Source organism: Topomyia yanbarensis, chromosome 1, assembly GCF_030247195.1.
Source record: "Topomyia yanbarensis strain Yona2022 chromosome 1, ASM3024719v1, whole genome shotgun sequence".
Lineage (NCBI taxonomy): Eukaryota > Metazoa > Arthropoda > Insecta > Diptera > Culicidae > Topomyia > Topomyia yanbarensis.
Window position 1 is genome coordinate 11614686 of NC_080670.1, and position 27690 is coordinate 11642375.

Genomic DNA, 27690 nt, shown 5'->3' on the forward strand with positions numbered 1-27690 from the left:
TTCAATTACTTGATATTTTATTTTTTTATATCATTAACATCATATTGAATACACTAGTCTCAAACTTTCTAGTCCAGTTTTGTTTTACTGATTCGTACGAATCGCATCACAAACCACTAACTGCATCGTTGACGTAGGTGAATGAGGTAAAATCCAAGGTGTCTATTGGGCTAGTATCATGTTTTTGCATAAGCTATAATTTAAAATAAATTAGACCTTAGGTTACCAATTGTATTACATTTTTTACTTTGCTCGTAGCAAAATTAATGAACAACACATTTTTTCATCGATAATAACTAAAGGACAACACATTTTTTTTCCTTCGAGGGTTCCAATATTCCTAATGAGCTTTTGATAGCTTACAGATACGCTCAATCTTCTGATTTTCGAAAAAAATAACATTGGGTACCGATTTTTAGAAAATCATGATGCTGGGTTACAGAAAGAGTGCATTTGTACGTACTGTTAAACTAGCATTTTTCACTGTAATGACTGAGTAATTTTTAAATAGATGCAACAATCTAGTTGGTGTAGATGAAGAAACAGCTCCAGTGTGAGCGGGATTGGATTTATTCGACGTTCCTGTGAATTGAAATACAAAGTATTGAGAATGTCACAATGTATGCTGGCTTCGTGTGTGACTTGTCAAAAGAAATGCATCTTTCTTCAGACAAAGATCATCTTTCCTTCAGATACATACACAACGCGAATGGTGTTGGTAAATCCGGAACCCTGCTTCCATCCGGTCACGATGACTACTGGATTGCCTGGCTTCAAGAAGCCACGCTCCTTGCCGAAATCCATACCGTACTGTACGCGAGCATCGACATCTTTCAGCCAGTCCTCTAAAGCACCTTCTGTAAATTAAAAGAAAAATTTACTGGCATTCGATTGTGCAAATATCGAAATGACTTACGCTCGTATACCACCGGCAGTATGCCTCGGTACAGATGACATTGACGGGCAGTTTGTGGGAACCGAGTCACGGCAATGATCGGACAACGTGGTCGATACTTGGAAAGCAGATGAGCCGAACGGCCCGAGGTGGTAATCACAATAACGGCGGCAGCATTGATCTTGGTGGCAGCTTCAGCTGCAGCAATCGCAATCGAGCTACCCGTGTCAATTGGTTGCGGGGTGGTGTTTACCAGGTCGTTAAACAGATTGCGATGCCACAGGGCGGCTTCTGCCTCTTTGCAGGTCTTAGCCATTGTCAGTACACACTCCAGCGGGTATTCGCCCTTGGCAGTCTCACCGGACAGCATGACACAATCGGCTCCATCAATGATGGCGTTGGCCACATCTGAAATTTCCGCACGGGTTGGGCGTGGCTTTTTGATCATCGACTCCAGCATTTGGGTTGCGCAGATAACTGGCTTACCGGCACGGTTGCACCGTGCAATCATCGACTTCTGCGCTAGGAAGACCTTTTCGGCAGGGATTTCGATACCCAGATCACCACGAGCAACCATAATACCATCGGAAGCAGCAATGATGGCATCCAGATTCTGCATACCTTGTTGGTTCTCGATCTTCGAAATGATCTTGATATTTTTTCCCTGGTCTCCCAAAATGCCACGAATTTCCTTCAACGCAGCAGCGTTGCGAATAAACGAGGCGAAAATGATGTCGACGCCCTGCTCAACACCAAACTGCAGATCGGACTTATCCTTCTCGGATACGGCGGGCAGATCAACGGGGACTCCGGGCAAGTTGACACCCTTGCGAGAGCCAAGTGAACCACCATTTTCCACCGAGCAGGTTAAAGTATCTCCACTAATACTGTCAACCACCAGCGAAATCAAACCATCATCGACAAACACTCGGTCGCCGGGCTTCACGACCTTCACAATGTTCACGTAGTCAACGTAGATCTTTTCCTTGGAACCCTTCTCCAGATGTTCCTTGTTGGTAGTGAGCTGAATCTTATCGCCCTTCTTCAGCTCCACTTCGCCGGTTCCGCTACCCTCGATCAAACCGGTACGAATTTCCGGTCCTTTGGTATCCAAAGCAATGGCCAACGGGAATGGCTTTCCCAACTTCTTGGAATAGTTATCGTTAGCTTCGCGAATGTTCTTAATCGTGTTGGCGTGATACTCGTGCGATCCGTGAGAAAAGTTCAACCGAGCAATGTTCATTCCGGTGGCCATCATCTTCTCCAGCGTCTCCGGTGCCACCGAGGCCGGCCCGATGGTACAGATTATACCGGACAGACGAACGAATGCCGTCGGGGAGTCGATATCCAGCGAGCACATGTGCTCCAAGTGCGATACCGATTCGGGATTCATTTTGCGTGCCTGGAAGAAATAGGTGGAACGGGGATTAGTTGCGATTTATTTAATTAAAAAACGTCAAACATATTAACACTTAAGCACGGAATGATACCTTGACGGGAAGCTGCACCTGTATAGGAGTGATAATTAGTTAGTCTAGTGCCGAAGACTAGCCTGGATGGAGTGGCTACTGCAATGTGAACGAGAGAGTAACGTATCGATGCCTCGTATCTGCGGAGAAAGTCACTTGTAGGTCAGCAATTGTGCAACGTTTGTTTACGTTGTGTTATCAAACAAGCAATCTAATCCTTCGATTCCTCTTGCTGTCATGGTTATGAAAGTTGCAACACTCATCGTATAAATATTGTACTCGGAACTATCAGTGACGAACAAGTGTTTAATAAATCGATCATATTATAGTCAAATAGGGCGGAGTAAATTATTGGCAAATAATTCGGTTTTGAATGGTTTCGTAGTTCGTTTCCGGAACTGCCAATAAATATTTCAGCTCGAAAAGATTTCGTTTGTTCGCTGTGTAAAACATGATGATTATATCAGATAACGAAGGGACACCGCTAATTATTGTAGATATGCAATGATGATGAGTGCTTATATGAAATAATCAGTACTATCTGGTTAGTGTCACTTCGCATTATCGCTTTCGCGATAATTGGAAAAGCAGTGGCGTAGCCAAAAATCAGATTGACTCGAATAGATGTTCATTGCGCATGGAGTGGTTTAGGCAAACCAGCAATCTTTAACTATCACAGTGATTAAAGGCGTCTGCGTCATTGTCCATTTTTATTGTATTGTCGAGTATTGAATGTAGAAATCTTCTGTTCAACGCGAGTGCCCGATAGCATGTTTCTTTCAACAGCCACTTCTGGTGGTCGTACAGAGCAACAGGGAGTATCAGTGATTTAGATATAGCAAGAGTTGTGTGCGTCCATAGGCTACGGAACATTAGCTGATGACGCAAATCGTAGAATGTCAATGATGGTCACATTCGGCCTAACGCTTTGAAGCATTACGTATACTGCCTATAATCGCAAGTCAGTCCCATGTAGATAGGGAATCTCATAGAACATGGGACTGACTTTGATTATGGGCAGTATAATGGCGATGTAACACTGAAACTAAGGTTCACGGATGACTTCGTTCTAACGATAACAAACGAGATGCTGGAGGAGATTGAAATGCTGACGCGGAGGCATTGCAGTAGCATCGAAACTTGTATTGGGAACAATGATCGACGATTGGTTAAACTTCAATAACAACGTTCACTATACCTGTAAGAACTACACCTGACTGGTGCAGATACTGAAATACGGCGTTCCAATCTAGGGTACTGCGCTGAATATCAAGCGATATCGAGATAGTCTGAACACGTGTTCCGGTTCATGGCCGTACGAGTCGCGAGCGCGCACATAATCATATCGTGGGAGGTAGTATGCGTAATCGCCAGAATTACCCTAGCTGAGGAGTGAGGAAATCGATTGCTAGCAACGGGGGAACTAGAGCTGTGAGGAGGATGGCGAGAGCCAGCTCGATGGCCAAGTGACGACAGGATTGGGATAACTCAGAAAACTGATGACGGACCCACCGCCTAATTCCGAATGTGACTTTGTGGGAGAACAGAAAGTACGGAGATATGCTTTCATCTAACGCAGTTCTTATCTGGCCATGGCCACTTCAGGAAGTATCTACGTAGGGTATACAGTATACACCTTCACCCTACTGTCAGGTGTCCTGAGTGTGTGGAGGACACATTGGAGCACGTGGTTTTTGGCTGCCCTAAATTCGAGAAAATGCGAATCAAACTTTAGGTTCTAGGCGCAGACAATATTGTACAAGAGATGAGGAAAGACGAAAGAATGTGGGATGCCGCTAGCAAAGTAATCGCGCATAGGAACTGGAGACGAAATCAACGTATCAGACCAGTGACCAGAATTGGAGTTGCCAACTGTTGCTAAACCACATATTACTCATTAATCTCATATGAGGTGGCACCGTGTCATAATGTCCGCGGTCACAACGTCTGGGACATAATGACGCACAAAGGTACGTCATAACGTCCGAAACCAAAAATGCGTCAAAAGATCCGAAATCATACTTGTGTCATAAAGCCCAAAAGAGGTACTGCATCATAATATCCGGGATCTTATGACGCGCCCTAAGATTGGGATATTATAACGTAGAGATATTGCGTCATAAACTGTAGGATTATATGACGCACTCATAGTTTCGGATATTAGGACGCATAGGCGCTGCGTCATAACGTCCTAGATCATAAGGTTCCAAAAGGGGGTGCGTCATAACGTCTCGGACATTGTGACGCACAAAGGGAGCGTCATTGGATCCAAACATAAGTATCCGCTATAAAGTCCGAAGCATGACGCACATCCGTTTTCGGATGTTAAGACGCACCGCTTGTGCGTCATAATGACCTCTGGTAACTATATAGTCGACAAACTCTTTCCAAAACACACAATATTGTCCGAGTTAAACAGAATTTCGCTAAGCCTGTAGTCGCCATCTTGTGTTTCAGACGTCAGACATCGATATTTGGGGTCTACTCTTCGAGTCCGAACGAAAATACTCATACTGATAGTTTTAGAAAATTTCGTTAAACTGAAAGTCGCCATCTAGGTCTTCAAAACGGCGTCAGACAACGATATTTGGCGTCTACTTGTTAAGCCCGTCTCGAAAATTTCCAAATGTATTTGGTTTAAGAGTTTCACTAAATCGGAAGTCTCGTAAAAATGGCGTCCAACATCGATATTTAGCGTCTACATGTTCCAAAAATATCCATATATGTTGGGTTTTCCCAGCTAACCAATGAGCATGTTCAATGCGTCTTAGCGGCTACCTGATATTCATTTATATCGTTTTAAATGTTGCTTTTCGCAAAATATGCGGATACATCACTGCTGTGTTATGAAAACGCTTTTTACTGCTGTTGTGCATTTAGAATGCTGCCCTTCTGGTGAAAGGTTTTAAAATAATTACACATAACGAATACTAATATACTGCAACAAGCATCTGTATTGCAAACCATATGCTACTTTACTGCATGCACTAATGCTTATTGGTTACCTGGGTGCAAGTAACCGCCGTGGTTTTCAAAATGGCGTCGGATATCGACATTTGCCGTCTGATTGTTAATCCCGTCCTAAGAACATCACGGTGTTCCTAAAACCGTTATTAACAAAAAAATGACCATAAATTTGTCATACGGCATTCGAAAGATACAGTATCCAAGCATCTTCTCAGTGAATTTTAAAATGATCCATCGAGGGATTCGAGAGAAATTGCAATTTGAAGTTTTATGACACGTTTCATAAGGCTACCAGCAAACACCCACGGGTTTGGTCCTATCTCTACAAACAAAATTTTTTTTTGTCTACTTATTTAGTACATGGCATTCGAAAGATATAGTAATCAAGTATATCTCCTGCAAGTTTGAAAATATTTCATTAACGGAATCGAAATTTATAACGGTTTGGACGTGGTATGCGGTCATAGATGGGTTTTCTACCAGACTTCAAGCGTGAATCCATGTTTGTCCATTGACTATTTAGATCGTTTATACGTGCCGCGGTTTTTAAAGGAAAACCTGACCATTTAATTACATAAATATAATATACAAAAGATGTTATTTATATGGTACACTGAAAAAATATGAAAATAGGGTTGTCTAGCAAACGTTAAATATAATGTGTAAATTAAAAAAATGGATGAAAGTCGGAATGTTTACTTCAAAAGGCCATATTTCAATGGTTTGTTGACCGATTCTAATTATTTTTTCATTATTGAACAAGTAGACGTTTCATCGTTAATTTTCATTAAGAAGAATATAAAATAGAGTTGCCTACTTCAAACAATAGACAACATAATTATCCTCAATTATATGTATTATCACTATTTAGTGAATATCTTTGTATTCAAAACGATGACCTATACATTAGTTGAATGCACCGAACGCAAACTACAAATAATGGAAAATAAAACCATAAATTTAAAAAATATGAAGGTGTTTGCTGATTCAGATCAATTTATATTATGATACGGTTTTTGTTGGAATTTTTTTTACAATCGCTGGTTGGGTTGACAGATGTTAAAACTGGTCAAAGGGGATGTTATTAGTACAAGTTTATCTGCTCATATCTCTAACTATTGTCAGTTTTATTGTCGAATTGAACTTATCATGAGAATTTGACAGTCAGATGTTTATACAGCAATTGCAATCAACTAGTATATAAAAATGGATAGGCAGCTATTTTAAAACAAAAATATTTACTAAATAATGATAATACATATAGTTGAGATCAACTATATCGCCTATTTATTGATGTAGATGACTCTGTTTTATATTCTTCTTAATGTAAATTAACAATGAAACGTTTACCTGTTCAATAATGCAAAAAATAATTAGAATCGGTTAACAAACCATTGAGATATGGCCTTATGAAGTAAACATTCCAACTTTTATTCATTTTTTTAGTTTTCACATTATATTTAACGTTTGGTAGACAACACTATTTTCATATTTTTTCAGTACACCATATAAATAACACCTTTTGTACAGTATATATTTATGTAATTAAATGGTAAGGTTTTCCTTTAAAAACCGCGGCACGTATAAATGATCTAAATAGTCAATGGACAAACATGGATTCACGCTTGAAGTCTGATAGAAAACTCATCTATGACCGCATACCACATCCAAACCGTTATAAATTTCGATTCCGCCAATGAAATATTTTCAAGCTTGCAGGGGATATACTTGATTACTATGTCTTTCGAAGGCCATGTACTAAATAAGTAGACAAAAAAATTTTTGTTTGTAGAGATAGGACCAAACCCGTGGGTGTTTGCTGGTAGCCTTATGAAACGTGTCATAAAACTTCAAATTGCAATTTCTCTCGAATCCCTCGATGGATCATTTTGAAATTCACGTATGACAAATTTATGGTCATTTTTTTTTGTTAATAACGGTTTTAGGAACACCGTGAACATCCATATTGTTGAAGTGCGGCCGAAAAGGAATCATCAAGATTCTTCTTTTCCAAGAATCTAAGTTCTTTGCATTCAAAAGGACTAAACCGTGTTAATTGGAAAATCCGAAATCTTCATTATTCCTAAAGGGTGCGCCATCTGTATGTATCCTATTTCAACATTGAACAACTCCGCCATTTTTCAAGCAATTTGGCGGATAAACACAATTCTGAAACGTAATTTAGTGCCATTTTAGCGATGCGTCGATTTACACCAAAAGAACGGGGCACCTTGCCACACTGCAGCCGCTACAATCAAGTTCTTGCAGAGCAAATTCCAGGACGCGTTGTCAAAAAAACATGGTGATTTCGAATAACCTCCTCGTTCTCCGGATTTAACGGTACCAGACTTTTCTGTGGGGTGGTTTGAAAAGTAAAGTTAATTCTAGCAAACCTAAGAACCTTGACGAACTCAAAGCTAATATAGGAGCTGAAATTGTTGCGATTAAGCCCGAAATACTGTCCAATGTCATGAAAAATCCCCGCAAAAGAGCTGCTTTTTGTGTATCAAATGGTGGTCACTTAATCGACGTTGTATTCTAAACCTGGTTTATAATAAATAGCATAAAATGTCCTAAAAAACTGTTTAGTTGTGAAAATCGGCTGAAAAATGGCGGAGTTGTTCAATGTTGAAAAAGGTACATCCAGCTGGCACACCCTGAAAAAATGGTCAAAATCTTCCACATTCAATTCAACGCGTTTTTTGCACGATTTGCGGAATTAACACGGTTTTTGCACGGATTAGTGTACGTTGTCTGTACCTCACTACTATAGTAGGCTACTGTCAGAATCATAACTGTGAGCTGCATAAGACTACTCGAAGACGTGTAAATCATATCACAGTACAAATCCAACAGCCAGAAGGAACTAAAAGGCGCGTTACAAATACCCCACTTTCCCAGAAATCGGATAAATTTGTGATTTAAAATTAAAAAAAAATAAGTCTTCCGAAAACGATTAGCAAGAGCCACGATGAATTCTCTCCTATGTGTCGGATGTGAGCCATGTTGAAATGATTGTGCTCATCTATATTTATAGATTCGAGCTAATTTGGTGTTGTTTAACATAAATTACGAAGGTATGATCAGTAATCAGTCTTGAGCAGTTTTTTTTTGCATTTTTCGATAACCTAGAGAAGCATATCAATGTGCACTCCGAAAAATGAAACTTGCGGAATGTAATAGTTAAATTGCTGGATTCTGATGACCCAGAATAAACTAAAGGTCAGAATTTTTAAATTTCACTATTTCTATTAATGTTTACGAACATAAATGCTGGACAATTCCCAATTTTGAAAATTTTCTTTTACTAACTCAAATAATTTAAATATACCTACATTTTGCATTGTGTAAAAGTCCATGATACTGAACTAAAGATTTTTGTAATTCAATATCCTGGGAAATATACAAGATCAATTCGTACAAGAAATCAAGTGTATTCATCCAGCTTATCTCATCAAGTTCCAACCATTTTCAAAGCCAAAAAAGCTAATCTTCTTTATTACTGTTAGGGCATCGGGAATCCAGTTAAATCATGCAATATATAATTCGCAAGCTCAGTGATATAAAAAGTAATTAGAAAATTTAAATACTACAACTGATAAACGTATGACAAGGGCGTATAAACTAACTGGAAAAATTTCAGACAAACCGTGATTGGGCAAGCACAGTTTACAGCAGTCAACGAAAAAGAAAACTTTTCTGTTTTGTTTACTATCAACAGCTGTGATAGACTAGTATTGGTCAATCCGAAATCTAAACTCAAAGCAAATTTAATTTTGACAGTTGATTTATACGCCTAATGGTGAGTTGGTCGAGAATTTTACTTTTCACCAATTCCATGTGGAAATGGTAACTTACAAAATTAATAAATTAGTAGCTATTATTAAGGACTAGTATATTTCTTATTTATATGATAAGGTACATTGGGTGAATATACACAGAAGTTTTAAATATAGTCTCATATATCAGTGAATTAGCGCCAAGTCCGCAAGATAACACAGAACTGATACTAGTAACAGGACGCCAGATCAGGCTAACATAGTGCGGTACTGGTTCACCACATGCGCAAATCGCCTGCCTGATCGAAATTTTTGGGTTAAATTTTGATATTCTCTTCTCTCGAATGTACTCGGAAACGGAAAACTTTGATTTGACGCTGAAATATTTTTGGTCAATGAAGTTGACGACAGTCGGTCCTGACGTATGTTTCAATATCCATCGCGATGCAGAACGGTTTTATGAAAAATATTAAGTAAATTTTGACGACGCTTTTGCTTTTCTCTTGCTATCATTTGCGTGAATATCATCGTTAAATTTCTTGTTTTTTTTCTTGTCTCATGCACTTACGGACCCCGAGTGTAAGACCCCCGTCATTTGTGTTAGATCCCTCACTAATGGAGCTGTTCAGCAGCCACAAGTTTGTAAATCATTTGTGTATCAGATGATGACATTGAAGGATGTGTTTTGGATTTGATAGCAGTGGATGAGTAAGCAACCGTTTTATGGGTGCTTGGCATGATTTGTGAAGTTTTTTCCCTTGTGTTTTGAATCGTAGGTCAGGTAAGAAGGAGTGTGTTTTGCGCCCCGCATTTTCACTACATAGACTCCATTAGGAATTCAATAGAAGCAGTTTCTCTAAGCATAAGGTATAACGGATTTGTGTCAAAACACCAAAAATATGTAAAATAATTTTAATGGAAAGTCCATTTTCGGTAGCATTTGTCATTGCAAAATCCAGATGGAACCCGCGAAGAGAACAATTTTGATGTAAATATTACAATTAAAATGTATAGCCCGCTTGGTTTTAAAAATTTATTGCGGACGACCCTATTGACCGATCGCCAAGAGATACAGATTCATCATGACTTATTCTCTATCCGAAAAGTCTCATTATTGTTTATTTATGAACTGTTTATAACAACATGGAAAAAAGGTCTTCTTGACCTCTTCTTTATTCGTACAACAAAAACCACACATGCCGCCGAGAAAAAAAGCCCGCCATTTGCAATTATGCTACTCTAGATCGAACGTCGCCTCGCACATATTTCAAACAACGGATTGAAGAAGTAAATAGGCTGCGTTGCCGCGAACCCGCATGGACCAAAATGGTTGTTGCAGCGTTTGCCACATTATCAAGCGACAATAAATTGAAGTGGTGCGAGCAAGCGTATTAAACATGTATTCAGCCTATGACTTTGAATTCAAGGCGGAGACCTGTATACCTACATATTTATACATCAATCGATTGCAATTAATATAGGTTACAATTCATGATTTCTTTTTTTCTAAATACTTTGAAAATTTGGAAAAAGTATGCCAAATAACTAGATTTTTGTGGGAAACAACATTAATTGTTGGAAACAACATAATCACGTGCATTATCGTGCTTATAGATTTGCTGGATAATATCTTTCATTTAGTATCTTGCTTTATGTAAGACTGTCAGCTGTTTTCACTTAATCAGCTATCTCTTGAATTCTGGAAAATCCATTGATGTTGTAAATAAACAGAAATCGCAAAAAATTACAGTGATATACTAGAGACATTCTTACATCTGTATACATATTTTTAGTATATTTAGCTTATATTGGATTTTGTAAATTAACACTTTTGAGTCCCTGCCGAAATAAAAGCCTGGCGTTAAATGCTTAACTAGCAAGTCAGAAATATTCGATAGTGTTTTTGTAGGATCCTACAGTCAGACAGACTAGAGCAGTCTACTTAGAGTGTAACCATGAAGATGTGCTATATCCAAAAGTGTATGAAATTTTACTTCCAGCGAACCAGGTTAAACTCGAGTGAATGCTTTCTTGAGCATATTTTTCTTATCTTGGAGATTAAAACATAAAAATATTTTTTATTTATTTTGACTGTAAGATCCCCTTAAGAGTTCTGAAGTTATGTGCGGCCGGTTTTGTCAGCCTAAAATTCGCCAAAAGGCTGATAAAATGGAGATCCGATAGACGTCAGATTTTTGCTCATTTCGATACGTCAAATTCAGTTTGTCCAAACTCTACCCTGAGCACACCCCTGGCGAAAAATCACCCTTATCAGTAGTCGTCCAGCAATATAGATGTTTGATCTACACTGAAGCTCATCGTCGCTATGGACACTTCAGTGTTACGTTTTCCAATTTCTGAGAAATGCAAATGTTTTAACGATTGCCTGCTAATGATAGTCTACTCTTAGCCCCGAGTTGCTACTGTTCAGTTTGTCCCAACACAGTAACTATTCCAACAACCACGACCTAAACCGCTTATCTTTGTTTACGGCTTTAGTAGTGTGCCCACCTATTCTGTCGGCGCATTCTGGAAGAGGAAATGATTTTCTTGCTGACCGTTGGAAAATTTTATCGCTTTCCAAGCGAACCGTGCATCCGCGTCTGCACGATGATTCTCATATTGAACTGCACCGCGCAGCAGTTGCGATATTTCAGCGCTGTTTCTGTTATTACTCAAATCAACTCTGAGAAAATTATTTTTAGCATTTAGAAGAAAAAAAAATGAATTTCCACGGCGTGATCTCGGTCACCTCATACGCATCGACCGGTGTCATAGATGTTATGAGTAGAGCGTGGTTTTTTTCCTTCTGTCCTTGCTGAAGGGCACATGACATTTCTTCCTTCACTGATAGCTCGGAATACGGAAGAAAAATCAATATTCGGCTATCGGTACTGACCTTTCCCACCCCACTACCGTTCAATTCTAATACAATACTCTCACAATTCGACTAGCTTTCGGCACACGACACTGTTTGGTATGAAAGATCAATGTCACAGAATCTGTCGCACGGAGGTCAGATTATTCAACAGAGTCGACCGTAATTCGTTGGCATCAGTACTTTGGTCGATGCGAGCTTCCGCACCTCCTCCTCAATCCTGGTTGGGTGGTTGTAAGCGTCTGCAACAACGTCTGGGTTGCCGTTAGTTACCCTTGATGGAACAGAGAACACAGAACCACGACGGAAGCTGTTTCCGTCGGGGCCACATCACATTACCTTCGGATCGAAGTCGTAGTCGGTTAGCCACACCATCATTCCTGCACGGTTAAAGGTACTTATCAGTCGGGTTGAGAAGGGGGAGGAGGTAGAAAAGCCCAAGGTTAAACTAGGGTTAAACTTTACACTGCTTGCTCGGCCTGGTTGTCTAGATTCTGCTGCTTTGACGACGGTACGGAAACTGACGGTGGACAACTGGAAGCGACAATGGCGGTGCACTAGCGAACTGAAAATTCCACTATTACACAACAACGCGACAAACGACCGGCACCGGTGCAATACTGAACTATAATGAGCAGCAGGAGACGGATTGATCGATAAAATTTTCACCGCCAACGACTGCGAAGACGAACTACTAAACCGTGAGCTAATGAGCACTGACAGGGATTCACTCTCCCAAAGGATCGTCGCCCGAGTAGCACCCGAAGCCGGCCCGGTGAATTTTCGATACAAGTTCATCGTTACTTGCTGTTCGGCGGTTTGGATTTTTCGTTGGTGAACGGATGCACTTTTATCGTAACAGCTGTTCTTCTCGAGTTTGCAAAATTAAGGCACAGAAAATGCTTATTATTTTCAATTCAAAAGGCACTCCTCCCCCTCTAACTGACAAGTCCGTGATTTGTTTGTTTTTGATTGTAGGTAGTAGGCGGTGTCGGACCTTCGATAGTTTTGGCTTGTGGATATGCCTTTGAAGTATGGGACGTTGGGACACTGACTGACCAATAATCTTGAGAACGTTCATCCTCGGAGTTTGGATAAAAATAGTAAATCGTCGAAAGTGTGCACTCTGATGTACATGCAAGGAATTTTAAACCCTGGATTATATTCAATGTACATTCCATAGATTCCATTATTGGAAACATTGAATATTTTATAAGCTGTGTTACAGTAACTACTATTTTACTACAACACTACTCGTAATTAGAATTACAACTGTGCCCCAACACTGAACAAGTTGAACAACGTTGCACCTGGGAACAGTTATCAGCTGTAGTCATGCGCGCTGTAGTCAATGAATGAACATCGTGTGATTTTTCGCTAGGAAAAGTGTTTTTCATCTTTGCTTTATAAAACATGCAATGTTTGACACCGATGATAATGCGAGAAGGGTAATGTGGGTTACGGCGAACTGTTGTTCAACTCGCGTGGGCAGTTGTGGCATTTCTCATTCATGAAAACTGGCATTTCTCATTCATGAAAACTTGGATGGTTAGTTATGTTTAATATAAATTTGGAAAAAATAATATTTAATTTTGGGAAATGTTGTAATGGCCAAGGTAGTGTAGATCAAATCAGTGTTTCCTTTAGTTTCTTCTTAATCTCGTATAGATCAGAAGGCAAAAAGTGCCGCACAAAATCGCCCATTACGAGAGAACACAATTACAATTCACTTTTCGCAGACTTCCGTTAAATCTACAGTGCGCGAGGTGGAATTTGATCAAAGTGAAAATGGAAGTTGTGCTAACAAAAGTGTCACACATACAACTATACCATACGAGACAAGTAGTACTAATAACGTTCAACTCATTAGCCGAGGTAGAAAGCAACACGATGTCGAATCTGAAAACGTCAACACCTAGATGATCTGACAGAAATTCGCCTACACGATTTGGCATAGCGCACTCGCACGGATTATATTAAACCTTTCATACCCAACTTTTGTCTAGTGCGTGTAGGGTTTCAAAACTATTTTTCGTTAAAAACGGTGGGATCAAGAAACACGAAAAGCCTTGTTTTCATAAAGATAGGTGCTTCCCACGCATTGCTAGAAGCTACTCAATTTTTACCTTCCAATGCTCAATACAATTCTCCTAGAATATTTACAATAGTCCAATTACGTAGAAAACGTAGCCAGAGACAGTCTAAATTGATAAGTTTTATCAATTTCAAATAATATTGCACCATAACGAAGGTATATGAAAAATTTATTTTCCGTCAACGAAAGCTGTCCCTGGCAGCACTGCTCCGTCGGAATCCGATCAGACTAATTGCAATAATTTCAGTTCTAGAGTTGATCCTTATATCTTTTTATTATTATTTATTATTTAATATTTTTTCGTATATCGAATGGTTTCCGAGATATCAGTTATTAAAAAATGTTCAATTTAATAAACTTCAAAAGTTAGAAAACTCATAACTTAAAACAAAATCATATTCAGCCAAAACAAAAAATACATGTCAGTTGTTTCTAGCTAAAAAAAAGCAAGAAAAATTTCGGAAAGACAAAATATGGTAATCTGAGCTTCATAATTGCATGATGTTGTTTGAGAATGAAGAGTGTCTCTTGTCCAAGAAGGAGGAATGATGAAGTTAAGCGGTGTTACAGTCCTTCGATAGAACACTGTCAAGAGCAGTAGAAAATTTCTTCTGATGTGTTTAATGTTGTTTCCGCAGCTGTTTATCATGTCTTAAGGGGGTCTTCTGGTTGTGCAGATTTTTTTACATATTAAAAATCTATTCCTTACTACAAATGTGCCGAGCATGGAGAACTCTATGGGTCTGGCAAAGCCGATGAAATTGTAAGTTTCATTAATCATATCTTATTTAAACTTTTATCTTTAAGTGCGTGTTTCCAAAAGTCGTGTTAGCTCGTTAGTGTTGGCAAGTTCCAGTCCAAAATATTTAGTTTAGTATTTATGTTCAATCTTGACCTTGAAACGCCTGTAACCGCGACACCGCAAACAATACACCCGACTTTCTTCGGTTCGAGTGGTTGAAACTGGAAAAAGTGACATTTTCATAATTGTTATTCCATTGGCTATAGCCCGACGCAAGCTTCTTGAAAAATTAATATTTCGCATAATTATAATGCCGTATCGACTTGAAATTCTGAATTCGCAATGAGTTAACTGAAATGAATGGCCTTAATCGATATAAGAAGTATTCAATTACTTCAATAATGCGTAGTATTTTTCGAATTGCTTTCAAAGCAAAATATTAAAATTACTCGAAACTATTAATGTGAGCAGTACCATCCTTTTCAATGTCAGTGATGTAAGGTAGAAAGCACGTCGGTTTAACGTCGACGTGGTCCATAATATACCTTTGTGTTTATCCGTCATCATAGGTTTTGAATTGAGCATAGATAAGGTGATTTTACGAACGTCTGGATTCAGTACGGCTCAAAATTTCTCGAAGGGGCGAAGTTCTAGAATGAAGACTTGTTTTATTACAAAAACAAAATGATTGGTACCGAACCAGTTTAAAACGGTTCTGGCCTAGTGGAAGATGCTACAAAGGTCATAATATTGTCATATCTTCATCAGAACTAAAACAGTAACTTTTGGCAAGACTTTTTTTTGAAGAGCTGAATCATTTTGTCACATACTCAGATCGCTTGCCAGACAAAGATATTCTAGTTAGTCTTTTCTTCTATTTTTGTACAGTTTGCTTTCCTGAGTTTTAGCCAACATATTCTATTTGATTCTCTACGCTCGAAATATTTTATTCATGTAGTCCATAAGATTCAATTGTTTTTGCATAAAATAAATGAATGTTTGTATCGAAATGCTGGATCGACGCGTAAATTGGTTCAATACTATCCTGACTTTACTGTACTGTGTTTCCTGTGGAATCGGACCAATGTTGGATCAACGTTGAAATAATAATGGACCAATGTTGGATCAACATCGGACCAATGTTGGACCAAAGTCGGACCAATGCCAAAGACGGACTAACATCTGACCAATGTTGGACTAATGTCGGACCAATATTCAACCAACGTCGGGGCAATGTTGGATCTAAGTCGGACCAACGTTGAAGCCATGTTCGACCAATATCGAACGTTACATTTGATCAATTTAATGAGCGAATAACGTGATAGCTATGCGTTTGAAATATCATATCGTTGGTAGTCTATATTAGAGGTGTGCGCCCAGCCGCCCAGCCGCAGAGCCGCGCCATCGATGGCAGGTAAAAATGCACCTGTGTACATAATTTCGTGCAGGCGTGCAACCTCAAACTTACTTTGCCTTTGTGTACAGGTTCGCCTCGAACACCAAATGCAAGCGAACGATGTGCAAACTTAGGTTTCAACACCGTGTACGTACACCGTGTGCATATACAAGAACGGCACATACAAAACAGAATGAGTCAACACTAGAGATGATGAGTGATAGAAATAGAAAACTAGTGTCAAGAACCTGTGTGTACGAACACCGCGTACGTACATGGGGTTCGGTTGTGCAGACGAACATGTGTACGTGTTTTGGTACGCATTAGCGCGTTCGAGTTTACACATGAAATGTGGGTTTAAGATGAGCAGAGAACTAGAGCGACCATGGTGTTCGATGTTCATTTGGGAAGTCTGAAAAATAGTAAGCACGCCGATTTTTACCTCAAATTGGCGGCGCGGCGCACGCCTCTAGTGTATATCACTGATGAATTTAACTGAAAGTTTAGTTTGTTCGCCTATCAATTTCACGTTCATCCATTGTGCTGCTCTGCTTCTTTTTTTTTCAAATATAGACTGTTTGTTGCTCCAGGCCAGTGTATGGAGTCCATACACCATACTGCATGAAGAACGCATTGAATTAGTCTAAAAACCATTGCTCTTATATGCAGTCGTAAGCTCAATTGAACCGCATTTCCACTTCCATCATATGAGGCATGCTGCATGCTCCATATCATGCGAACATACGAATTTGCAATGGTTTATCTTAATAACGATATTATTTCCCAGCTCAGCTGGGTTCGAGTTTCAACCCCGCAAATGGGGTTTAAGATTTTTTCTGACCCGAAAAAGAGGAGAGTGATATCCTAAGGTTAAAATCTTTATAATCGACATTAAAAAGAAAAAAAATACATTTTCTTCAAAGAGCAAGATTCAATAACGGTTGAGATTTGATAACATGCCTGGATTTTTTTTCCTCTCTGATCTGTTTTTCCTTCTAGCTACAGAAAAACCAAACAGGAGTCAGATTCGATCCAACCATATTCGTTCGAACATGCAGAATCGTAATGCAGAACAAGATTGACTATCTTAACATGCTGAGCTCAAAACACGAGAAAAAAGCTCAAAACCCTTTGATGTCCACCTTAGGCACAGTTCCCCTACACACTAAGTACATTACGAGTATGGACAACACCAAAAAGCTTCTGTTCTAACCACGATACCATGTATGTAGGTATACACAAAACTGGTCATCTGACACCAACATTGCAACAATTGTCTATATCCAGAAAGCGACCAGCTGAACTGCATTCATTCACATGTGATCGGCGATGATTTTGTTGTAGTGGTAGTAACCAATATCGAAGCCGGGCGGTTTCCACAATTTTCAATATGACCGATCATATGATTTAAGAACGGTTCTTTTTTCGGCTGATTCACGTGAATAAACTCTCGAAGTAAAACCATATTTTGTGTAATTTTCCAGACGGACGACGAGAAAGAATAACGTACAAATCGAAACCGCACTAACATCGTCATACAGCGTATAGAACGCAGACGGAAGTTTCCATTATTTTCCACCTACCGAAACTACAATGTGTATCAATGCATTACCTGTAGCTTTGACATTTCCGCACGATGATTGCTTGCTGATGATTCAGATGGAATGCAAATGCGACAATATTCAGTAGCAACGGAAAAAGTAAAACACTAAGTTAAGTAGACACACAATATGTAACGCGTTCCGTACTCGGTGAACTTCACCGCTAAACTGACTGACTGACTACCGGGACGACGACGAAGCCTCCTTTGCTTGTCTCCTATCCAGATGATACCTCACTCAGCCCTGTAAATATTCGCACTCGATCACTGACTGCACTGAGTAGCAAGCGTGTTTTATTTTACGTATCTAAATTGGTAGGGTGTTGCGTCCATTTCCACCATCTACCAATTGTTATTTCTATCTATTTTTGAACCTGCAATTGGCGGCTAATTCTGATCAACGCATTGGATCAAATGATGCGCAGAAAATTGGGGCACGAAACGAACAGATTTATAGCGAATGATGCGCAACATTGAACGATTTTAAGATGTGTAACCGTCGGCTAATACATGTTTTAAATAGGCAAATTACCCTGTAGAAGCGTATAACGCGTGGAGTGTGAACAAAATGTTTTCTCGCGCCCAATTCTCCACACATATGTGATCGTTTGGTGGAATAAAGCCATCCGGGAGAGAACGCGTAAGGATGTGGGAGGGGTGGGTGGGTGCTCGCGAATTTTACTTTGTATCCGCCGCTCAGCTGACCGGTACAGTAATCAACCCTTTTAGAGCCAGTGTATTTTTTTATATAAGCGCGTCGAACTTGAAACTTAAAATTTTTCCGTTGGATTACAGAATCTGGTTTCGATGTGCACGGGAAGCTTGTGTTGTAGTTCAGCCGCTTGTGGACTCTATCCAAATGTTACACCCTACTTGACAAGGAAAATATTTGTAGTCGTTTTGTCCTGAAGATGAAGGAATACTCCCTTTGAAACGTTGACGTTTAACGCAAAATAAATGCTTTGTGATTGTAATCCGAGACCAAAAAGCCATCTTTAAATCTACATTACAATCGATAACATACTTGTTTTACCTTACCCATATCAGCACCCTAGCGCCGCCAGCATGCTTGGAACATATTATATGTTTGCCAATTGGAAAAAAAAGTTTACACGTCTCAGTTTTGCGCCTGAGAGGCCTTACTCTACTTGAAAGATAATAGTCGGCGATAATCCTAAAATGTGTCACATTTGAAAGGACAAGCGAGAAAGTTATCATATTTTAATTGTGACTAGATATCAAACAGGAATGAAGTTGTTTTTGTTTGCTAAAACCAACCTTTACCTTGTCTATAGCCATAGGACGAAAATATATTTGTATTTTTCGTGATATAAAAATATGTACCGGATACGCGCTAGTATCAAAAACTATTCGTCAGATGTTCAAACTCTAACAAGGAAGTTTTTTTGCAATGTTATTCCAAAGTTTATCATCAACAATATAACATACCTATTAGACCGGCAACAGTTTTGATTTTTTTTCGGTACACAGTTAAATCAAACGGGAATTGACTTTGCATATCATATGTCAAATATGAGCTTTTTCTGAAAACTCTAGTTCACTCACAAGAGTTTTCAAGTTTGTATTGTTTATTGTATATATGAAAAATAGGCAAAAGAAACAATAAATTCATTAAATAATGCCAGTATCATCTTGTGTATACCATAATCTGCAGATATATCGCTGAAAGTGTAAAGATCAACATTGCCGAAGACTGCAAATTGATCCGATTTTGCAGTAAAAAGATATTCTCATATAAAATTATGTGCTTCCTCTCTTTCTCGCACATGCTTTGAATAGGCAATTTAAAAAAATCGATTGGTCTTCAAAGTTAAATAACTGTCGGGAAACATCCAATCAATATGTCACCTTCAGCAAAGCTGTTCGTTATAAAATAAGCTATGTGGTCAACATTTTTGAGGTATGCAGAGTTACTGTGGATTTTTTTTATTTAATTTTAAGTTATTTCCGAGTTTCCATATATATTACTATAGAAACGTCAAACCTCTTGTGGGTGAACTAGAGCTTTCAGAAAAAGCTCATATTTTGCATATGATTTGTGCATCCAATTACCATTTGAATTAGCAGTGTTTTGAAAAAAGTCAAAATTGTTACCGGTCTAATACCTATCTCTGAACAAATAGGGAAGACCTCCATCAAAAGGGATCATAACCTCTAGAGGGCACTAAACGCATACTGTCTCCATGCATGCACTGGTCAATGGGTAAATGTCCGACCAGTCAGTGCTAGCTAGCAGTGGTATACGTCCTCTATCTTATTCTCGTTGCATATCATTTCGCGAACGACGTCATCTGTACACGTGATGATACGCTGCTATGTTTGTGGCACGTTGTAATTGTTGTTATCTCTGGTACATTTTTACTGTCTACATTGTACAAGTTCTGCTTCGGAGGGGGTCCTCACGGGCAATGGAGTGTGGAGCAAGAATTGATAATCAAGCTATCAACACTTTGACGCTCGGAAAGTTTTCCGCGTGATTATGATCAGTGAAGTTGCGAATGTATACATACACGGAAATAAATTTGTTGTCTTCTTTATGATTAAAAAATATCACAATAATATTGTCATAAATGAAATTACGATATTAATAAATTATGATGATGATAATGACCGATCTTATGAAAGATGACATTCTCATTGTATTGTATTGTACATTGTATCACGATCACTGGAATTATGACCAAATAAGGCCAGGAAATATACTTATTTGCGTAAGAAATTGTGACGCGTATATTGCTTTACGAGAAAATAATTCATGGAGCTGACGTATATACTGTTCATGGTGTACAATAGGTAAGACAAGTGTGGATATCTTGGATACTGTGACGCACTCACACTGTCGGATATTATGACTGAGAGGTAGTGCGCCATAACGCCCCATGCATTGTCCAAAAACCAAGGCATCCGGGAAATTCTGAAGTACAAGAATGTTTTATAACATCCGAAGCCAAGTATTCGTTAAAATATCCGAAATCGTTCTTGTGTTAGAACATCCGAAAGTAAACCTGTGTCATAATGTCCTATATCTACACACGCACACTCATATTGGGATGTTATGACGCAGGGCTATTGTGTCGTAAAGTCCGCGGTAATATAACACACTCATTATTTCGGAGATTTTGACGTATAGGTACTGCTTCATAACGTCCCAGGTCATACAGTATTGAGACATTATGACGCAGCTCTTAACATCCCAAACCATAAGTGTGTCACAGTGCTCACGAAATCGACTGCAGCATAAGATCCGAAAGCGAACATACGTCATACCGTCTAGGACGTGACGTGACGCACAAGGAATGTGTCATAAGACCGGAAAACACGTGGGCGTCATGAAATCCGGGACCTTATGACACACGTCCGTTTTCGGATATTATAACGCGTCTTTCTTCGGGATGCTATGACCTGGGACGTTATGAAGCAGTTCTTATGCATCATGATTTTCGAAACTAAGCGTGCGTCATTGAATCCAGAACTTATGAGGCAGCGCATATGCGCCATATCATTAAAATATCGAGTGCGTCATAAAATGTCGGATAATATGACGCAGTACGGATTTCGAACGTTCTGACACTGCGATGACTGCGGGCTTTAAGGCGTACATTTATTTTCTGGCCTTATGACGCGCCATTGCCATTCTGCGCGACATTTCGTGTGAAATTCCGTGCGAAATTCCATATGAAATTCAATGCAAATTCCGGAATTTCGCACGGAATTTTGAACGGAGTTCCGCACAGAATTTTACACGACGGTGTATCACGCGGAATTTTGGGCGAAATTACGTGTGAAATTCAGGAATTTCGCGCGAAATTTCGCACGAAATTTCACACGGAATTGTGCGTAGAATTTCGCACGGAATATCGCGCGGAGTTTTACGCGAAATTGCGTGTGAAATTCCGTGCGAAATTCTGCGTGAAATTTCGAGCGTAATTTTGGACGAAATTCCGTGCGGAATACCGTATAAAGCTCCGTGCGGTATTCCGCGTGTAATTCCGTGCAATATTCTATGTAAAATTAAGCCCGGAATTTCGCACGGAATTTCGGGCGGAATAACGCGCGAAATTTCACACGGAATTTTGCGCGGTGTATCATGCGGAATTTTGTGTGAAATTCCGCGCAAAGTGCCGTATGAAAATCAGGAATTTCGCTCGAAATTTCAGGCGAAAATTCACACGGAATTTTGCGTAGAATTTCGCACGGAATATCGCGCGGAGTTTTGCGTGAAATTCCGCCTGAAATTCCGTGAGATATTCTGCCAAAATTCCTGCGAAATCCCATATAAAATTCCGTGCGAAATTCTGAGCGAAATTCCGTGCGAAATATCGCATGAAACTCCGTGTGGTATTCCACGTGAAATTCCGTGCAATATTATATGTAAAATTTCGCTCGGAATTTCGGGCGGAATTTCGCACGAAATTTGACACAGAATTTTGCGCGGAATTTCACACGGAATTTTGCACGAAATTTCTGGCGAACTTTCACGCGGAATTTCACGCAGAATTTCGCACGAAATTTCGCGCGGACTTCTGCACGGATTTTCGCGCGATTCCGTGTAAAAGTTCGCCCGAAATTCCGCGCGAAAGTCCGCCCAAAATTCCCCGCGAAATTGCGTGCAAAATTCCAGAATTTCGTTCGGAATTTTGCGCGGCGTTTCATACTGAAGTTCGGATGGCATTCACGTGAAATTCAGCTCGATATTTCGTGCAAAAGTCCGTGTAAAATCTCGTGCGAAATTCCGTTCCAAATTCCGCGTGGAATTCCGTGCGAAATTTCGCTCGAAATTTCGAATGAAATTCCGGAATTTTGCACGGAATTTCACCTAAAATTCCGCGCGGAATTTTATACAAAATTTTACACTGAATTTCACGCGGTATTTCGCGTGGAATTTTACTCGGAATTTGCGCAAAATTTTGCGCGAAATTCCTTGTAAAATTTCGTACCAACTTTGCGCAGAAATTCCTTGCAAAATTCTGGAATTTCGCACGGAATGTCACACGGAACATCGGACGGAGTTTCGCGCGGAAGTTCACACGGAATTTCGCACGAAAATTTACACGGAAATTCGCGCGGAATTTTAGGCGGTATTTCATACGGAATTTTGTACGGCATTTTGCCCGGAATTTCACGCGGAATTTCGCACGGAATTGTGCACTGAATGTCGCACGGAATTTTGCGCGAAATTACGTGCCAATATCGCACGGAATTTCACACGCAATTTCGCGCGAAATTGCACACGGAATTTTGTGCGGAATTTCACACGGAATTTCGCACGGAAATTCCGGCGAACTTTGACGCGGACTTTTTCGCGAAGTTTCGCACGGAATAAAAATTTCGTTCGGATTTTCGCGCAGAAACTCCGTGTAAAAGTTCGCCCGAAATTCCGCGCGAAAATCCGCCCAAAATTCCCCGCGAAATTGCGTGTAAAATTCCGGAATTTCGTGCGGTATTTCATACTGAAGTTCGGACGGAATTTCACGTGAAATTCCGTGCGAAAATCCGTGCAAAAGTCCGCGCGAAATCTCGTTCGAAATTCCGTACCAAATTCCGTGTGAAATTCCGTACGAAATTTCGCTCGAAATTCCGAATGAAATTCCGGAATTTTGCACGGAATTTCACCTGAAATTTCACCTGGGAGTTTTACACGAAATTTTGCACTGAATTTCACACGAAATTTCGCACGGAATTTCACGCCGAATTTCACACGGAATTTTGCGCGAAATTCCGCATGAATGAGGCGTAATTCTGACGAATTTACGGTAGAAAACTCAACAAGTTTTTACCAGGAGCGTTGAACAGATCCGCGAAGCAATTTTATCACCTACAGGGCTACCAATAGAGGAAAACGAGGTAACGGGAAATCAGTTTTGTGCTTTCGAGCCTATCAATATGCTTAAACTTAAGGAAATTGCTTCGGAGCTTAAGAATTGTCCGGGAACGGAGAATGTAACTAAGCGGGTGCTGGTGGATGCGTTTGGCCTTATTACTGAGAAATTGTCAACCGATTATCAATGAGTCGCTCCGGAGTTGATTTTTTTCCGGAAGGGTGGAAGAAGACGATCGTAGTTTTAGTGACAAAAGTGTGAATAATCCGGGAAAATCAATTGTTCGGCGCTTAGTTTATTATTGTGGAAATACAAGTAGGAATGGAATGGAAGCGCTTGAAACAATTGCTCGCCGTAAACTGATATGTGTATTAGAGAGGTATGATGTAACAGGGAATGCTCTTACGTGGTTCGCAGTTACTTTAAAAGACGCGCGCAAGTTACATGGTAAAACCGGTTTACATCTTTGTAAGCCAAAATTAACCTTAATGCTCCACAGGGTAGTGTACTAGGACCACTTTTGTTTATCCCATATATCAATGATATGAGAAAAATCTTGGAGAAAGCGAAAGTGAATTTGTTTGTTTGAATTTGTTTCGATGAGTGCATCAGGCTAATGAGAATCTTGAAAAGAAAAATATTCAAACCGAACATTTCCAAAACCAAATATATGATTGTAACTACACTAGGATTCTAGACAGAGCTGTAAATATCTTCCACAATAGCATGTCTTATTGACGATATGGACCGAAGAGGGTTTAAAAAGCAATATCACTCAGTTATTTGATTGTGTTATCATCATATTCCTGCCGTGTTATCCGATCAGCTGTAGACTCCGTTGGTTTTCTTTCTTTTCACTTGAATCCAAGCTGTGACACATGGAAAACGATTCCGGGTTAGTTATTTATTGATTTGTTTCCGTTGAGATATCGTTCCTAATCCACATAGGAGGTAATTAAAGAAGCAATTGTGTTGTTAGTGTGAATATTTCTAGAGAATATTTTCAATAGGACGTAAGTAACATTGAGAGCCTCTTTTTGTTTACTTTCTCTTTCGTTTATCACGACGTCATCACAACACTTTGCGCTAATTTTCCAGTACATATCGAAAGCCGACGGTTTTTACTAGAATATTATGCAAAGAGTAGAGTAGTAAATGTTGAAATGGCCGAGTAATGAACAGAAGAGAAACACCCCAAAGAGAATCTCTCATTGTTACTTACGTCCTATTCTAAATTTTCTCTAGATTTGCTCCCCTTAAAAGTACTCCATTTGAAAGACTAAAATTATACCAAGTTGATGAGTGTATTGGTCCTGAAGCCAATTTTAATGGTTTCAAACAAATTACAGTATTGTACCGATTTCATCAGCTCTTCATTTAGCTTACTTTTAATTTTATTAGAAGTTATCCTTTGGTCAATCAGCAGTTTTCAGGTTTTTTCAAAGTATTAAGTCCAAGTTTTTAGGTTTTAGCGTTTTAACTAAACATTAAGTGCATTAAAAGTCTCAAAACAAGAACGGCTCAAATCAATATACTCAAAAAGGCGCTAAAGATTTTCGCGATGGCTTTTAGGCTACAATTTAAATAATTGAGATTTTTTTCAACCGTCGTTCTTTTTTCTGAATTCGAAAGTTATTGTTGTTTGAACATGACGAATTCATGGAATTTTTTTTTCGAGCAGTAGGTCTTCTCGAAAAATTCCATGTTTTGTGTTCCGTATAAATATATTGTCTCCGGGTTTTACTTAAAAATTAATTCGTTTTAAGGAAAGTTCGATTTCGTAGGCTTTATAAAATCGGCTGCGCGGCTATTTGGTAGATAGCTAAATTCTTCCAAATATGCAGGACTAAAACGAACAGAAACAAATGAGCGACCGAAAATGAAAGTCGCAAGGGCAGAACATGCTTCGTAAGACCCCTTTAAATATAATAGAAACCGGCTAAAGATAAATATTAAAAGTCAGCTAACCAAACCCACTTGGTAAGAATCGGGTTTTTTTGCGGTTCTTATACTGAAAGATTTCTGTTACAGAGGAGAACCCCAGTTAGATTTTTATGATTGTAGTTTATACCCGGTTTTTAGATTCTAATGTATTTGAAGCGGGTTCTACGAAGCATATGCAAATTTTATTTTCGGTTGCTCCGACACCAATAATGACAACCCTAGCAGGATATGCGTTTCTTCGTTGCAAATTAGCGAAAAAAGCTGCGAATTTGCGAAATAAAACTCTCACTCACACTTGTAACATATCACTCGATCGTCAACGTTCCAGACGTAGATTCACATAAACATTTCCACCCTGCTCACGCACCCTCCATTCGTTCTGGAACCAGTTACTCTATGTACACTATTGTATGCCACACCAATATCACGCCGAATCCCATTGTATCTTTCATGCCCACCCGATAGTGTGTCACGTTTGTAACACACCGCTTGCTGGAGGTCAATGAAGGTCATCACCGGTTTGTACGGATAACCAGCGATCTCTAGCCTTCGTTAGAATCGTTGAAATGACCCTTTGGATCGTCGAAATGGCATCGTTACTCCTTCAGGTTCCTATACTAGTCTCTGGCAATTTTTTTTACGGAACAGCTGCCCCTTAATCGTTCAGTCTTTCGAGTATTGTATTTCGAACAGTACAGTTATTCAGTGCAATTTAAGTACTTACTCGTTGGAAGTATCCGGCAGTGATGACAGAAACTATGACACACTATGAAGACGAACAGTAAAATATTTATAAATTATATTTCACTTTCTACTAGTTTTGTGCTAATAGTAATAAAAAGCAATGGCGCTGGAATGTGAGGGGTGTTGCTATTGCGCGAATTTCTACAATCTTGCGAACGATTCCAGCGACTAAAGTAAACTGAGAGCGGCTGACTCATGAGACTGCTTTGCTCTTCTGAGCGCAGTGAGGTGCGGGATGTTTTATCAGTTGGATGAATCCCACTGAAAGGGAGAAGGTGGTCGAGCGGATTTCTTATAAAGCTGTCTTGAAAATTTAATTTTTGGTGCAATGAATTTAAAACTAAATTTCAGTGTAGTTCTTGAATAAATCTATTAGATCAACTCCAAATTAAGATCATTTAGTTAAAAAAAGCTGCTTGCAAAACTGAAGAAAATGCTATTTAACTATTTTTCTATTGATACTAAAATATTAACAGTAAGACCTACTCTTGCGGAAAAAATCACTGAAAGTAAAGGACTGCCAAAGAACCAGTTTTGATGGGGAATCTTCATTCAAACAGAAGTTGTTGGACAAACTTAAAAATAGTTTTTCCGTAACTCTGGGTAGACCAGATTTCAACACTTATCTTACAACAGAAAATATACTAAATATACTACCAGCTGAGAGCGAGCATGAAAGAAATGATACCGGCGCGGCATTGTTTGGAGTGGTCGGTGCCACAGTACAACTGGATGCCATCGGAACGGAACAGATTCGTCCGCGTTGACCTTTGTGGCGCAAAGTAGGACATTGTGAGGCTTCCCAAGACGTGCAAGTGCCAAAATTAACTGGACGATTTTATTGTTTTATGTTGCAAATTTGCGCAATCAGTTATCTGTTGATGAGCTCACCCCGAATGTGTGTTTGTGGGGGGAATATACACGGAAAGTCGTTGGATGAAAACATAATAGCAAAACCAATTATCGAAGTCAAAGTCCTTTGATCTGAAATAGCGAGTAATGCTACCTCCGTAGAATTGGTACATGTCGTGTCTTACGCAAGCCTCCTTTTTTGAATAGTACAATATCGATTGTTAGATTCGAATGTATAATTGGAAAGTACACTATTGTTCCCATTCCTTTATATCGAATTGTATATCCAATTTAAAAAAAAAATAAATAAAAAAATTCTCATAAACAACAATCGTCCCTTCTCTTGTACAACGAATTGTATTTCTAGTCCTAAGATAGCTGTAAATTTTTCCTCTTGGATCTAATATAAAAAAACATTAAAATTGTAATCTCCTACACACCTAGCAAAAATGAAAGTTACATTAGACTTAACCAACATTGCGACGTATT

At 39.3% G+C, this 27690-nt stretch overlaps 2 protein-coding genes across 5 annotated transcripts in view; one reads left to right on the top strand and one right to left on the bottom strand.

The window, feature by feature from the left end:
* Window positions 1–26519, bottom strand: LOC131676900 (pyruvate kinase-like). 4 transcript variants are annotated; one of them, XM_058956290.1, is made up of 5 exons: window positions 12454–12630; window positions 12328–12368; window positions 917–2297; window positions 701–857; window positions 1–582 (listed from the first exon to the last, which is right to left on the bottom strand). In XM_058956290.1, exons 2-5 carry the CDS (start codon window positions 12364–12366, stop codon window positions 570–572), a joined length of 1590 nt encoding a protein of 529 aa, XP_058812273.1. In that variant the 5' UTR covers window positions 12367–12368; window positions 12454–12630; the 3' UTR covers window positions 1–569. The 4 variants fall into 4 exon arrangements, with proteins under 4 accessions (XP_058812273.1, XP_058812275.1, XP_058812274.1 ...); XM_058956292.1 differs by lacking the exons at window positions 12328–12368; window positions 12454–12630 and adding an exon at window positions 26330–26519; XM_058956291.1 differs by lacking the exons at window positions 12328–12368; window positions 12454–12630 and adding an exon at window positions 17834–17985.
* Window positions 1–27690, top strand: part of LOC131676902 (guanosine-3',5'-bis(diphosphate) 3'-pyrophosphohydrolase MESH1) — a 38537-nt gene that overhangs the window by 561 nt on the left and 10286 nt on the right. The window lies entirely within an intron of this gene.

Excerpts from the sequence above, each read along its gene's own strand:
- LOC131676900 (XM_058956290.1), bottom strand. The coding sequence starts at position 12,366 with ATGATGGTGTGGCTAACCGACTACGACTTCGATCCGAAG. Across the intron at positions 2,298-12,327 it reads ACTACGACTTCGATCCGAAG|GCACGCAAAATGAATCCCGA; the intron begins GTAATGTGATGT and ends TATTTCTTCCAG. Across the intron at positions 858-916 it reads ACTGCCGGTGGTATACGAGC|AAGGTGCTTTAGAGGACTGG; the intron begins GTAAGTCATTTC and ends TTTAATTTACAG.